General features: G+C 38.4%; 1 protein-coding gene across 1 annotated transcript in view; it reads left to right on the top strand.

Annotated features, from left to right (window-relative positions):
* The first annotated feature begins 3204 nt into the window (after positions 1-3204).
* Positions 3205-17094, top strand: part of Gycalpha99B (guanylate cyclase 1 soluble subunit alpha 2) — a 68616-nt gene continuing 54726 nt past the window's right edge. The window contains exon 1 of the mRNA XM_017910612.1: positions 3205-4322. Coding sequence (XP_017766101.1) covers positions 4092-4322 — 231 coding nt within the window. The 5' untranslated portion in view covers positions 3205-4091. The remainder of the gene's footprint in view (positions 4323-17094) is intronic.

Genomic DNA, 17094 nt, shown 5'->3' with positions numbered 1-17094 from the left:
TAGGGAACGATTTGGTAGATAGCGCTGTTAATCTTCTTTTTCCCCATACTTTTGTTGGGAAAGAGAATTGGTATCGTTGAGGTGAATTTGGGGGAGAAAATTGTCTTTTGGTGATTAAGGGAACTTGGATAATTGGATCGTGTTAATATTATTAGTGAAATTTTCAGAGTTATGAGAAAGTAGTTTTTTGACAGTTAGAGATCACTTTGATAGTTGGATTAATATTATTATCGAAATTTTGTTAGATAAAGAAAATTGTTCCTAGATGATTCAGTCTTTCATATGTATACATATGAGCTGATACTAATAGTAAAATTTTACAAGCTACAAGTTACGAGTTACCAGCACTAATAAATTATCTAATAATAAAACAGTAATAACTTTAACAACGAAATAATTGAAAACCTTTAAATAAATTTTACAAATAACAAATATTAATTTTTACAGATTCTTTATATATTGTTATGAAAATTAATAATTTACAACTAGCCATTTCACAGACTAGTACCAATATTAGTTAATAAATTCTTGTGACATGTTATATAAAATATATTACTTCACTCTATTTTTACAGAAAGAAGTTAGCATAGGAGGCCAAGTTGTTATATGCCAGACAGGATCAACAAAGAACATTGTGTTCCTCTTTTAAACATTATGTAAAATAAAATTACTTGCTACCGTACAATAACAGTGTAACAAAACCTACGACTATATTTAAAACAGGTGAAAAGTAATTACTATACTACAACTGTTTCCATCTTGCTTACAACAATTACAACCTTCAGCTGAAAGCAGACCAACCCCTTCCGTAAACACGGAGATATTTTTAAAATATCTAATAATTTTCGAAGCAGAAATGATCAATTACAAAGTGTAACAACTAACCGGGACTTCCCCTATTAACATTGTCATGCCATCGGAAGTTTCATCATCACTGAAAAGGAAGTCAATAAAAGGAAGCTAAAATAATGGCTGAAGCATAACCGGTGGACCTCTACGTAACGTTGTAACGAACCTGAATATTAAAACTTATGGAAGCACACTGACCCACATTCCAAGGAACAGCCGCTACTTTCTCGTACATTACATTCTTTAAGATTCCTCACAGAGGACTGAAAGACTGAAAGGGAACGAAGAAGTCGACGAAGGGGTAGGTTGCTCGTGTGTCTCTTCCGCGTTCTATTCAACGAGTCCTCCACGTTTGTTAAATAAACCTCCCTCTGACGTTCCGGCTGCGTGAAATATGGGAATACTGGAAGCAAATATACATACGCGAATTTTTTCCCTCCCTTCGGCCTACATGGAAGACCGTGGCTCGCGGGTCAATTTTCTCAAGTCCTTTGTTACCGGCCTAGCACCTGGCCGACTCGCCTCTCTTGCATATTCTTATTCGTGCCTCACGTACGCGTACACAGGCACACGAAACACGTAGCTCGGGAACAATTAGGGTCTCGCGTTTTCAGACAATAATCCTGTGGGCTGTCAAATGTCGGAGACACGAGGAATTTTCGTTACTTGAGATTGTAAATTAGAATAATTATAATGTACTAATGATAACGTTAATAACGACTACAATTTATAATTTGTAGGCATGAGAATCGTTGAATCCAAGTTGAATTGGAATTTATTAGTAGACGCAAAATTTATATTCGTGGAAAACAAATATTTTATTCAATTTATTGCGTGTCTTAACAAAGAATAATAGTCTGGAAGAGTACTAAGTACCAAACATGAGAAATTTTTATTTTCGTCACGAAAAACTGAAACAGAATTTTATTCCAAATATTTTAATAAAAGAATAAAATATATAATACATTATATATATTATAGTAATTTATTAATATAGAATATAGAATTATTATAGATGCTAAAAGTACATAAGGCTCATTAAATTTCAAGGAAAGGTTTGTCGCAAATAAAATTGTAACAAGCAATTTTATTCCGAGTGCCGCGAATTTATTGTTCCTGTTAACAGGATTAGGAGCTCGGCGAGGGGATTGTTTGAGATTAATATTGAAATAACAATTTTTTAAAATGTACGTCAGCGATGCATTAAAAAGGCTGGGGATTGTACGTGGAAAATATCGCGTTACTAAATGTGCGCAATATATAAATACACGTATTTTTGATAAATTTTCCCAGAGTCCATTTCGCATAAGTCTCTTGCGCTTTTTCCGACTCGCCAATGAAACTTTGAAAACAGTGGTAACGAGAATATTAAAAATGGAATTCCCCAGGAATAGTCTCCGCGATTACCAAACAATTTCACCATTCGTAAAGCGAATATTAAAAAAGATGAAACTGAAATACATAGAATATCCATTATCGAGGATGAGCCCCCAAACAATACTCCGTTTCATTATATTCCTTGGAAATTGCAATTTACATTCAAAAATTGAATTCCTTGCCCGGCAATAAAACCATTTATTCGCGCGGCGTCCCATCAGATTACGAGATTAAGCAGATTCCCTTAAAACCGAGGCTGCGAACTGTAATTCCAAACAAAATTCCACCACTAACCTCCATCTCTATGGTCGGCTAGTCCCGGACCAGCTGGCGATAAATTCCCCGATACTACCATACTAGCCCCGAGCGTTAAGCTCGCGCTATTTATCAGGCAAGCCTCTCCGTCGTTAACAAAGTTCCATCCGTAGGACCCAGAGACCATCCAGCTAGCCGGCACCTATACCGAAACATCGTGGACCAAGCATGGACCTATGGGATATCAAGAAGGAAGAGGAAGAATTCCATCGACAGCTGACAGTCGCAGCTGTCAATCGGTTGACTAGACCTAGCGTCGAAACGGGGGCACGAAAATAGTCGGCCGGAAAGGTTTCCGTAAATTCTGAGCGAAACAACGGGCAAAAGGGATCGAGAGATAGCGGCGGCGGGTTGAGGCAGACAGGCAGGCAGGCAGGCAGGCAAGTAGGGCAGAGGGAGCAGGTTTTCGTTTGCGGTTGAAAGAGCTGCCAGTAAAGAGAAAAAGCCGCTCTCTCACTCTCCCTCGTTGGGTAGGTCGAGAGGGGTTGAAAATTCGCGCAGGCGTTTCCACTACCGTCCACCGTGGCGCCTCGAAGCTCCTCGCAGCCCCACGGCTCACCCCGTCAACCGTTTCCCCCACCTCGTGCGCCGCTCACCCCCGAAAGCGTCGGCGACTCGGCGCTGCTCGTTGCGCCTCGGTCAATCCGCGACTAGTATGGCGCTGCGCGCTCCGACACGCCACCGTACGTAGCGTGCTTCGTTAATCGACGGAAGATCGCGCACCGTGATTACACGCTGAGGAAAGTTGAAACGTGCGCGAATCCCTGAGCTCAAGTAACAGTCGAAGATTGAACGGTGAGAGAGCTCGAGACCTAGTGAAGCTGAGCCGTGATCCTCATTGAGGGGAACGAAAGAGAGAAAAGTAGGAAAGAAGCTACCCGTCGCGAGGATTCTTGTTTTCCAAGTGTCCGTCTGATCCTGACGGATGAGAGCCCAGTGACAGGAGACTGAGAAAGACGCGAGCAGTGAGACTGACGTGGCTGCAGCTAGTTAGGGGTAGCTAGTATGTAACCGCGTGCACCGAGTCTGATTCCGGTGACTAGTTCGCTGAGGACGCCGGGTGCTTAAGTGGCGATTGCATTGCGGTGACACGAACTGCGATAAGCACGTCAGACCAGGCCAGTAATAAGTGAGTTTCACTTGCAGTGAGATGATAGCGTCCTCAACCGCCGTCTGGTACACGAGGCCGGACGGTAACCGCGGCAGGTGTCTGACCCGGCACGAGCTCTAGGGCAACGATACGAGTGGATCGGCCGACACGAGGACCAGGCAGGGCAGAGTGGAGCAAACGTTGGAATCAGTTGTTTCTTTAAACGAACATTCGAATCGGAGAAACGGGATAAATAGAAAGCAGGTGGTAGAAAGAACAGCTGAAGGGGGATAGACAGGAATCTCTGTCACTTGCACAGCTGATCGCCGATAAACATGAGAGTGCTGAGTAACGCGACTTTGTTCCTTTAATGCGACCAGACGATCGAATCATCCTCGTGTGCTAGAGTTCTTCTCGTGGCCACGATTCGCTGACAGCAAGACGGTTCACTGACAACAACATGGCATGTCCTTTCGCGCGAGGTATCTTGAAGGCGAGCTGTGACGAGGCAGAGGACAATGGGCGACAAAGGATCAGCAAATTGGGACGAGACGACGGTGGCAAGTCCAGACAGTCGTCGTTTGAGTTCACGTCGTTGCTAATGGGAGAAGAAACCGAGGACGCAGAGGACACGCAGACCCTGAACCTCAAACACCTGACGGAAGCTGTGCTGGTGCTGACAAACCCACCGGTATCGTGCTCACGTACTCCTATTTTACGCTTCTTTTCATGGGTTATAGTCGATCAAATGAAGGGATTACAGCTCCTTATTCCGCGAGACATCAGCGAATTACGGGATTTTGATAAGAATCTTCACACTGGGTCTTGGTATCAGGTCTTGTAATTTGATCGTGATATTAGGTCTTGTAATTTGATCGTGATATTAGGTCTTGATATCAGGCCTTGATAATTGGGTCCAGATATTGAGCCTTGGTGTCAAGACTTGATATTGGGCTTAGGTATTGGGTCTTGGTATTAGTTCTTGGTATTTGGGTCTTAATATTGAGTCATGGTATCAGTTCTTTGTATTGAATCCCGAAAGTGAGCCTTGGTATCAAGTCTTGATATTGGGTCTTGGTATTGGGTTTTGATATGAAGTCTTGGCATCAGCTTTTGGTATTTGGGTCTTGATATTGAGTGTCCGTATTGGGCCTTGGCAATTGGGCCCTGATATTGAATCACGGTAACAGCTCTTTGTATTGGGTCTTGACATTAAGTCTTGGTATTGAGTCCTGGTATGAGATCTTGGTATTTGGGCCTTGATATTGAGCCTTGGTATCAGGCCTTGGTAATTGCGCCCTGACATTAAGCCTTGACATTGAGTTTTGGTATGAGGCCTTGGTATTTGGGCCTTGATATTGAGACTTCTTATCAGGCCTTGATAATTTGGCCCTGACATTAATTCTTGATATTGGGTCTTGGTCTTTGTAATTAGGTTTTGATATTGGGTCTTGATATCAGCCCTTGATAATTGAATCTTGATATTGAGTTCTCGTATCAGACCTTGGTATTTGGGTCCTGATATCGAGTCATGTTTTCATTTTTGGTATTGGGTCTTAATATTGAACCTTGGTATCGGTTCTTGGTATTGGGTTATTGTTCTTTTTCAAGCTGGTTAGTCTAGGAGGAATAAAAGACTCGAGAAAGTTACTAGAGGCGCACAACGGAACATTGGAACGAAGTTTCGTCCAGTTTGGTTTGGAAAGATAAGGAGAATGGTAATTTATGCGACTTCCGTCTTTGTCAAGTTTGTCGTCTTTCGATCAATTTTTCATGAAACTCGGGAATTCAATTCTCTCAGGCTATCTTTTTTCATCTCTCGGTTCTAGCGTACAATTATTGCATCGAAGACGCGCAACTTCGGGGAGCATATGGGGTATATACGTGAATTTTTGTAAGTTGTAGGCATACGATTCACAGATTGATGGAATTCGTTGATTGGAGCAGAGAATTCTTCTCACAAATATATAGTAGGGTGAAGAGGTTCGTGGGGTGGGAATTCTTAGCCTTTGTTTTCGAGAAAGGGTATCGCAGCTGAACAGCGTAGAAGTTCGAGTTATTTATAGCTGTTCCTTACTTCAACTTCTTTCAATTCCATTGAATCGATTTTTTTCCTTTTCATCCCTAAAATTCTCCGTAAACTGAAATTTCCGTGAGTAGTATACATTTTCGTGTAAAATATATTTAAGAGCATATAAGTATAGGGAAAATGAGTTAATAACAAATTTCTATAATATTTGCTATATTATTAATAATAATTTTTAATATATTTTACAATAATGTGATAATAATAATTACAATATTATTAGTACTGCATACAATTAATCTCTATTTTATTAATAGTATTTGGAATACATGAAAATATCATTAATTTTGAAAACTGAATGTTTCCCATAATTTACCATTTAGTCTTTGCCTCTCTTTTATCATTGCAAGATACTGCATGCTGTCCCAAAGCTCTTACACAGACACCACACACTAAAGCACCACTGAACAGCACATATCACCATTATCTTTGATTTATATCATTTTTTCATATCTCCCTACATAAACCATATTTTTAGCCGTTCCTACACGAAGTACAGAAGTGCAAAAGAATTGTTCGAAAATACCAATATTATTATACTTTTGAAAACGAATCGCTTTTACATATACAATCCCTTCTGGAAATCAATTTTTGTACGTCGCTGCATTATAAATGATTCAAATGATGGACGCTCGATTGCAGTCATGCGCTTTTGCAATAAATTTCGTAGGAACCCAAATACAAGAACATCAGTGATATTTCGTCGTCAATGACGTGTATGACAACGTCAAATTAAATAAATCAATTACATATACCGTAACTCAACTTCAACAAATATTTTAAGCACTTTGTAAAAGTCGTGATTTATTAATATTCAATTCCAGAAATATGGAAAGTACTATATTCGAATTATAAAAGTGTATTTGCCAAAATTTTCGCATAAAGATTATTCTATTCGTATTTGCAATTTATCCCAGGAAAAAAGTTAACCATTTGAAATATTCAAAGTCACTTTAATATTTTAATGAATTCTCGTGGAAAATAATTTACAAGGAAATCATTAAATATTGATTTATTCGAATGGTCATTGTTATGGAAAATAAATATCGCATAATTCAATTTTTAAGACTCAGATACAAATAGATGCGTTTCTAACATCCAAGTCACATAACCTCAAAAGTGGAAACTTTAGGAAAATAGTATTAGAATCCGGCATAAAAACAAGGTTAAAGACATACCAACCTCTAAAAACCTTGTATAAACAATCTTTCCTCAAAAATAAATTAAACGAAACTTCCGTCACTTCTTCCAAACCCTCAGAAGAAACTCGAAGCTTCTTGCTTTTGGCCATCAACGCCATCGTCGCCCACCCCTATTCGGGAAAAAGGAACCCATCCTAATCGATCGAGACTTTGTCCATATTAACCGCGAGATCACCTGATCTTTTGATGATTCAAATACGAGGTGGGAAACTGTTTCGTTATTAGAGACGATAAGACCACCGAGATCGTTCCTGAAGAAATACAGCCAACGTGGCTACTCGTAACACAAATTAGAATTTTTGCTCGCCGGAGAATTGGGTCGGAAATGTGCAATAAACGTGTACATATGGCACTTCCTGTTTCACTGGTGGCCGCGAAAACGCCTGGCGAAGTTTCGTGGCGGAATCCCGGCGTCGATTACTCCGTGGTGGGGCGTGCCAGTCGACACGTCGCTCCTGCGAGTACGCGGGGAAATCTTTCTTGCGGCGCTCGTCGACGGTCGAATGATGGACGAGCGGGCGTTCGACAGGTTTTGCGAATTCCTCGTGTCTCCGAGTTCCGCTCTTGCGAATACTTGCGAATTAATTTGAGAATGGTCTTCATTGAAATAGTCACGACTATCCATCGAAGGTAGAATCGTTTTTAGATTAGCTGAATTTTCTTGTCGCGCGTTATCTTTTGCCCAAGGAATATTCTCATCTCGTTCCCTTCACGTTATTCGCATTATTTTAATCACTGTACTTGTTATACTTTTACTTAGGTCGGCTTTGGTCTCTAGGGTTCTGCAACTTCCTAACCTCTAAAGTCACTCTGTGCGTTATTTATCAAGACAAAACGTGACACAACACTATTAAAAGTAACTACAATTTTTTTTGATAGAATGGATTGTGAATAGTAATAAAAGAGGTAAGGATTATCATAATTGAGAATTAAATACTATTTGTTGAGAAAATATTCAGGCATACGTGTAATTGGATTTTCAAGAATTGAGGAAGCTATGAGAAGTAAAATTCCAAAAGGGTATTAGATAATAAAGAATGACAAAATCGGATGTTATTATTAACGAGACAATTTTCGAAGTGCCAAAATTTACTCGAATAAGGACTCTGGTTTCGAAGGACAGGAGTAAATTAACATTTGCATGACAAAGTCTTACCTGATATCTTATAATTCCAATTCTGAAACGAGATTAATGTCAAAATAATATTTATCCAGGCCTAACGAAGTTAGTATCAATTAAGATGCAGGCATTTGTATAATCACGAAGCACTGTTTACTCCCCTTATCATAACTTTATCCCACCGAAATGGCCCCATGACTACACGTTTACTCCATCGACGATTGACTTTCTTTACTGTATTCCGTCATCTCGACAAGATAACGATTACGACCGGAACAATTTCGAAAAAGTGGCGCCATAAACTGGCTTTAAACCCTCGTTTCAAACCGAACCGACGAACCTCGTCATATAACTCAAAATATCAACTACGACCAGACAAATCCCACCAACATATCACTGATCTCGAATAGGAATTGAAAAAACGATCTCTTAGTTCGCCCTCGACTCCAGCAACGGCTCAATCCCCATTAATGATCCAGATCGCTAGATCTCGATGTCGGAAGATTTGTCTGAGCATCAGCTTTTAACGCGAACATTGGAACACGGTGGAATCTCAGCAAGAATGCAAGAAGAATAGTCCATCGTCTTTCGAGACGAACCATCGGGTTTTTTACCCACCCTCGGTCCGTGTCATGAAACTCCCATTAGTCTCAGGCGCATCAATCCTGGAGGGATCGATTCACCGTCCTCATAGGAAATCTCGGATAACGCGGCAACATTTAACATTCGTGAGACGATCAGGCGTTTCTCAACGGTTCGTTTCTTGTTTGGTCACGAGCAGAGAGGGGGTGAGTAATGCGAGCTAACATGTAATATGAATTTCAAATCAGAGGCGTCCCGTTTGCTAAAATCGCTCATATTGCCCTATACGTTTCAGGCTACAACCTCTCAATTCGAATTTGATACCTCGAACTTTGCCCGTGGGCAAAATTTACATACCGAGTGCCTGCCGAGTTTTCAACGGACCAGGAATTCGTGTCCGATTCCAGGAATCCTGCAAGCCTAGGACACGTTGCGCCTAGAAGAGCACAGACCTGCCATAAGCAAATTCCATTCCCGAATCTGCGAGAGGTTTCCAAGTTGCCTCCGATTATGGCGTTTAGTCTCACTCTTTAACGTCTTCGGGATTACGTTCTATTCGTATACTACAATAACACTCCGCTGTAAGGTTTCGCTATTGTATCGTTCTCTTCTCTGAAAAACTCTCAAGAGGCTCTAAAAAGGCACGGTTCCCAAACAGCTCTGTTCCACAAAGCCTCGCTTTCCTCTTTTCTCTTGCATCATACGTCTTCCAGTAAATCAAAATCCGTTTCTGAGAACCTTGATCCTCTTACCACTAAGACACTTACGATTTGCAGCTCCACGAAGGCAGCAGGTATAGTGTCACCGATGTAAATGTGGGGTATAAATTGGTATATAACTGGAAACGAAAATTTTCGAAGAAAATTATTTTCGTCCTTGTGTTTAGACATTATTCCAATTCTCTCTTCCCATCTAACACGAGCTTAATCGCCTAGATCCCACTGGCACGTCTGCCAAACATCGAGTAAGATCAACTAAGGTTCACGATGAACTCGACCCTAGTAGCAGAGTATTTGGCGTGTATATTTATCATGCTGTATCTTCCTATTACTTCGCTTTAACCATTAACTCACCACCATAAATCTAAGACCTAGGTCTCTGGCCGCCTGGATGCCTCCTTATCTTGCAAAGAGTTGTATATGTATATAATAGACAAAGAGACCATCAGTTACATATATGCTCAGACATATGTACTTGCAGATCACACGAATGGTTGCATGAGAGGAAGATGTTTAACAGCGTTGGAAATTAGATCAACGTTTCCGTGTTAGATACGCTGCTGGAAATAATTAGCAGATCGCTCCTAACTCGAGCCACTTCATTTCCTTGGCAGGGCGTCTGATGCTCCAGAGGAATCAACCGACTGCACAGCGTAGCGGATGCTCTTCTTCTTTCGACTAACGCTCGTTTAGCGCGGTTTACGGGAACTGGCATTCAGGTTTCCATGTTGTTATGTAAATGTGAATGTAAAAGGAGCGTAGAATTACGGCGTTTTTGTCGTTTGACACTCGCTGGTGCATTCGATGATTCAATAAGCGGAATAAACGTAAATTCCTATTCAAGTGGAACTCGGTTATTTTCAATTGTTGCTTGTAACGAATTTTGTAATGCCGATATGGCTGGCTTTTGCAAAAATAATTTGATCATTTGGAGCGGTTGACGTTTTTAAATTGATATTCAAGTCCTCAATAATGGTACATAGAGACCATTTTGTACTTTTTCTTTCTGAATTTTAGTTATTTGCTTTATTTATTCCATAAAGAATAATATATTCGTCACAATTATATTAATCCTCAGATCCAGGATTAAAATAAAAATCTACAATTAATAATACCTTTTTCCGCCACAAGTAAAAAAATTTGTTTGGGAAGTGTCAAGACAAAGATTTAGTGATACCGAGGATATACATAATTGCATTATCATACTAAAATAATATGGTAGGCAAAGTTGTAAGAACCAAGAGCATGTTTAGTCAAACACTAAACTGCATAGGAGGAAAGTAACGTAAATAAATGTAATTTAAATTTGTAGATAGAAAACAATACTCAAATTTAATTACAGGTAGATTTAAAAATAGTTAAACCGGTAAAAGTTCAATGTAAATTTTTAAAATGTATGATTTGCACATCATCATTCTGAACAAATATTCGCAACCTCGCTTTCTTCTTTTTCTAATAAATTCCATCAACCACAGCCACGATTTCATCTTTTGACTTCGTCAAATCTCTCACCGCAATTAACACGTCGCAATGGATGAATAATTCATCTATCTTTAAATCACTTCACAAATTTAATTTTCCTCCATTTTCTTTAACGATAACGCATAGCAAATGTTCCTTTCCTCCAGTCAATACTATCTTCAAAATGTCACGGCACGTCGATTTCCCTCGTTGACGATCCATAAACGCTTGCACTGACCTCCAAGCAGTTAACGCCGCCAGCGCCACCGGCCGAACACTGAAACTGAAGACAGGCGAAGTGAGCGACGCGCCGGCGGAGTGGGGATGGCGTCACGCGTGTATTCCCACTTGGTTTCCTATCTCGGTGTAATCCGCGAACCTCGTTTCTCCGCCTTCTCGACGAAATTTACTCCGACGAGGCGGAGTTCAAAGAAATCCAACCGAGGGAAACGAGAACTGATTGTCGTTTAACAACGATCCGTAGGCATAACCTGTTGAGTCGACGGCGCTTCATTGGTACAAGCATCGACGAGATGGCGAAGCGGTGTCCCTGTAGAAGATGGCAACCCTTAGCCTTCGTTCCCTAGACTGCTTTTTCGTTTCCACTCCGAGTGCAAGTGGCTCGACCGCGCGTTGTTTAATCGAACGGACAATACAGCCTCGGGCAGTGGTATGTGGTTGCGGCTGTTCTCACTATCAGTGGAAGCGACCGCAGCCTCAAGTAACCACGACACAATTGTGATTCTGCCTCATAATTGCATAGTGATCTCGTGGATAGGTGGTCATTAGTCGATTGGCTCGTTCGCGTTTCTAATGATTAGACTCTCGTGTCTTGTGATTCTACGCGTGTACGCATTTAAGGTCACATGCATCTATTAAGTTGTTAGTGGCTATACTTGTTCATGCTCGGGTATCCAATATGAATTATTCTACATTTAACTTTTAAGGTGATATAGAGGCTTATCTTAATTATTTTACTTTCCTTCACAGAAAAATGAAACAAAATGAAGTAACTTGATGGTTTTGTGAATACATTATAAGTGATTCAAAAGATGCGAGCATAATTTGTATCATTTCTCAATGTTCTTACTTTCTTTTCCTTACTGTTACTTCACAATGCTTATTCCTTTATATGCAATAGTCGTACGTCCATTCAAGCATGTTAAGCACGGAATGAAAGCAAAGATACTGTCCAGTCGTATATTGCATTTCAATACGAAATCCTCTTTTTACGTAAACGCACCACGACGTTCAAACCAATGGACCTGAATTCCAAGGATCGATGCAATCTGTTCGTCAGTTGATTTCAGATTTTCTCTGTCGAAACTTGTTACTTAATCATTGTCAATCTTCGTTAAAAGCCTCCTTGAATATCATTTCGAACACCTCAATATAGAACTCTAGATTATCAATAGACGCCAACGTCCAGGGTGCATTCATCAAGTGCATTTTGTTGAATCTGTTACACCATATTCAAATCAAATCTCGAAGCATACCAGGTCTCACCTTGGTTGCATCATTGACCTAATACACATCACTCGAGTGACAGGTACTTCATTTCTCAGCAAACATACTTTTCCTAGACATCCATCACATACTGTACACAGTATCGAGCAAATGATTTTATAGCGATAGCAGTGAGTAGGAAATCATCATCCACATCTTCCAACGTTCGTTACATTAATTCATTGATACAAGAATGTTATATTTTCATTGCAAGAGAAATATAATTTATTACAATTTTTTATTTTAATTGGATATCTGAGGTCTAGTAATTCTTACAGAGAAATAAGTTGGTTCGATAGAATGCTATGCTAATATAATAAATCAACACAATATTAATGAAAAGTTCAGAAAACATGGATATAGGTATCTAGCTCTCAAGTCAGATGACGTGATAGAGATGCAACGCACTGCACCAGCAATTTTTAACCAATGTCGCAACATACTGGCACGCAACAAGAATTTTCAGGTGTGCCATGAGAATTTTTAAACCTGACTGTTCAGTCAGGATACAAATTACTTTTCCATAGATTATGAAATAAAATAATGACAGAGATGTAGACTCACAATAAAATATACTTCTTAGATGACTTCAAGAATATTTCTGCTTTCCGTGAGAATTTTCAAAATCAGGGGTGCACCACCTGATTATTTACTTCTTGATACGGATCTCTTTCTTCTTAGATCATTCAAACAAAGAAATCTCGGAGATATTGAGTAACAACTCAACTTGATATCGTTTTGGCGTGTCAAAGGACTATAGCAATTATAAATGTAATGTATGGGAATCAATGTTACCTATGTACTTTGCTATTCTATTTCAAATTCAAACATAGCCAACCCATCTCTTGCATCTCAAAAATTTTCACAATGGCTTCTATCCTCTTACCCTCCCGCTCTTTTCCTTCACCGACTTTATGAAAACGCAATACCATGCCATTTCTACCAATAGCTGCTATCACAATGCACACCAATAACTCCATTCACATTTGTTAACAATCGGTAAACAGAGTCTCCTTATCGCGCAATCCATCCGCGCGAGCTCCTCGTCCCTTATCGATGAAGCCGAGACAAATGGTTGTATTTTATTAGCTGTTAATTTAGCAGCAGGTTACGGACTTTACGCTGGAAAATTGGAATCGATAACGGCCATAATGTCCGACCGTTATCAGATGGTCGGTTCGTAAACTTTAAATTTTCCGGAAACGAAATTCTACCCGTTGTACTTTCATTAACGCCACTTTCCGTGGCTGCTTTATTAACTTTCCCAGTTCCGTCCGAGTAGTTCGGTGTTCAACCTCGGAGTACCTGATGGAGTAACCACCGTCCGGCAGTGTTTGAGAGCAAACTAGCTTGGATTGCTCGCGCGAGCGGGAAAGATCGTGATGCACTTTAATTCACGGTAGGTTAAATAGCGTAGTTTTTAATCACGCGAAGTAAACATCTCGCAGCAACAGAGATCTGCCCTGTTGCTCGCTAATTCGTCGAGATGGATCAGATCAGCTGCTCGTTGGGAAAGTCCTATTAATTTCATTTTTGGAATTAGGTGCAGGATTTTCTCTTGCACGAGATGCAGAAACGAATTGAAGATGAATCCTCGCATGAAAATGACACAAAGGTAGCAAATAGAATATCATATCTTCGTTCCAAATTTATTTCCTAATTCTTGAACTGGCAAACTGTTGACCTAAATGTGGTATACATATAAATAATATCGATTAAAGATGTGTGAGGAAAGCAGACGTATATATGTACAATTCTGTTGTTATTTTAATAAAAATTAATATTAATCTTCGGTAAGGACTTTTAAACGGACGAGAGGTGATTCTTTATGCAAAAATAGATCGAAAAGGAAGAATACAATTTTTTCATTCGATGCTTAGTTCTTGAGAAAATCGATTTTGGAGATTCGATGGATGGACGTGCATTTGTGAAACTCGATTATGATTCGATAAGTGATATTATAGTGATTGCTATCTTTGCGTATATCTACGCGGTTCTTATCAGTTTTCGGACTAAAAAAATACAATAATATTTTAATATCAATTTTTCAATATCAACTAACTCAGACTTGATAGTAAGTAACGACATACCCAACGAATTTTCTGAGTCAATTTTCTCGAAAACGAAGCCTCAAATAAGAAAACTTTATTCTGCACTTTTGACCTATTTTTTCATAAGTAATGACCTCCTATAATCTTCTACAATATTTTCAATCACACTCTGTGTAATAATGTAAGACATAATAATATAAATTTTTATATTAATTTTGTATAGAATTTTTTTCGAGTTGGAAAGAATATTCTTATTATTACTATTCTATAATTTACTGTCTTGCACAATAATGGGAAATTAAGGAAAGATACATAAGAGAAATAGCAAATAAAACGTTCATCGAAGTTGATATCTCAATGTTCGAATGTATTAAACTTTGCAAGTTGTAAGTGACAGTTCGAAAGTTGTTTGAATGTTAAATCGTTTAAACTTACATGGTAGAAACTGAAGCGAAACCAGTTCAACTGTGTTACACTTGTGATTTCTCCCAAGACGTGAGACTATCATAAGGAATTACTTCAAACATAAATTCTAACATTTCTCCAGTTTGTTAGAAGTTATAAGTCTATAAGCAATTTACTTTTTGTTGCTGATGTAGTATTCAAGTTTAAAAAACTTTGAAAGAATTTTGTTATTCTATCCGATAAGAATTGCTCAGAAGTTACACATGACTTGATATGCTTGAACTTATTTCCGTACCAGGAATATTCTACATATAACAGTAAAAGGAATATCCTGTGGAAAGTAGACTATAAAAGAAGTATATAAAATATATATATGACATTTAAAAAATATACCTAAGTGCAGTTAAAATAATCCTGCTACTTGCTTCTAAAGAAATTTTTATTTGCAATACGTTTTCAAATTTATTTCAAAAACTTCTACAAGACGCTGTATTTAGCAATTTAATAACATTTTATATAATTATAAATTTCATGTTTTCGAATTTCAATTTTTGTTTTATCTAATCATTGCTTCTAATTGATTTAGTTAAATTAATATGCATAATTTACTGTAACAGTATCTCCAATTCACAGTAATTCACATCAAAGCCATGGTATATTCTATTCTACGAAATCAGTAATCAAATCTAACGACCGTTCGAACTTCAATTAATTAATTAATCAAAGTGGGAAACGGATACTGAAGGGTTAAAGTAATACGAGAGCCAGACGTAAAATTAAACGAAATTTTATTTCCGAAAATTACCGAAAGAGAAGACTCGTCTTCTCAGATTACAGGGCAGAAATCTGAATCTGACTATCTTGTTTAACAAATGATGGGTTTAAATGTTTCACAATTAAGGTAATTGTTAGATTTCAGGATCAGAAAATTTAAATTACAGTAGAACACAATTTTGACATAGATTTAACAAGTATGAATAACAAATTTTCTACCCTATCTCATATTTAAATCAATCAAAAATTTGTATTATTTATTATCATTGTAAGAAATGTATTATTTTACGTATGTTCACTAAATATTTAACGACCTCAGTTATAAATATATATTTCTACATAAATGAATATACAAATAATTTCAAACAGAGTGATTATGCATTTCAGATTTACACTGCCTGCAACACTCGATTTCACCATGAACCATAAACACTTGCTGGAAAAACTCGATGTGCCCACTGAACGCTGTTGTCGCTACACACACACACGCTGACCCCTCTTGAAATACTCTCACTTTTTTCTATAGATATACGTATTTAACTCTAATCACTGTTCAGTCGATCTGAAGCACATCACTGGAATCTTCATTTTCCGAACATTCCAAACATTCTGGAATGGAAAATCATTCGACGATTGGAGATCGATAGCAAATTTTCGACAAGCTGACTCATGGCATAATCTTCCGCCTTAGTCATAGTTTCCGACACGTAGTTACAGTTTACTTACCGTGGATAAATGTAACACAAACGGAACATTATATGAAATTTATGGATCATGAACAGGTTAAGTACACACAAGCTATTTTATCATTTTCCTACCAACCATATAATAAAGAAAAATAAAAAAGAAATAATCAGAATTATTTCCCATTAATTGAGAAGAAACGTAGGCTATACCATTCGCTAAAAAAATAAAAAAATAAAAAATATTGGTGAGGTATAAGTAGTAATGAAAAATAAAATGAGTGTGACACGTGTTGGTACTCGACGTGTCAACTCGCTTAACGGAATTGTACTCTTTCTAAATAACAATTAAAATAAAATTGGTTATGCGAAATTTCTAAACGTGGCTCACGTACAATTTAGCTTTGGAAATGTGGAAAATGTTCCGAAATAATATCAATTAAGCTTAAAGTGGTAGAACGTAGGAAAAGGAATATTTTTCATCCAATAAGAATGTGCTTAATCTCCCCTCGCTTTTCAGTAACAAAGCATTGAAGATGTAGGTTCCAGACGCCTACCGACAAGCATTTAGCTTCCGCAAGGTTTCAGCGCGATTGGTGTCCGACGAATTGCTCGTCGATAGGCGTCTGAAAGTTATGTACATCTTAAAAGCTGCGTTATTGAAAATATTGAGTTGTTCAGTAGATCGTGTCAATTTTCAGGTAAATAAAGAAGCCTTATATTCTAACGTACTCGTTTCATTTCGACAACACATGGCACTATTTTCTTCCAGCTTCGGTTTTTCGCCACCTCAGGTGCAACTTAAAAATTACATTTTCTCAATTTTTCTTTGTCGTCCCAACTTATTAATACATACTGGTTCAAGTTCTTTCCC

The sequence above is a fragment of the Eufriesea mexicana genome, unplaced genomic scaffold, assembly GCF_001483705.2.
Source record: "Eufriesea mexicana isolate 0111107269 unplaced genomic scaffold, ASM148370v2 scaffold76, whole genome shotgun sequence".
Lineage (NCBI taxonomy): Eukaryota > Metazoa > Arthropoda > Insecta > Hymenoptera > Apidae > Eufriesea > Eufriesea mexicana.
This window is presented reverse-complemented; position numbering and strand designations above follow the sequence as displayed.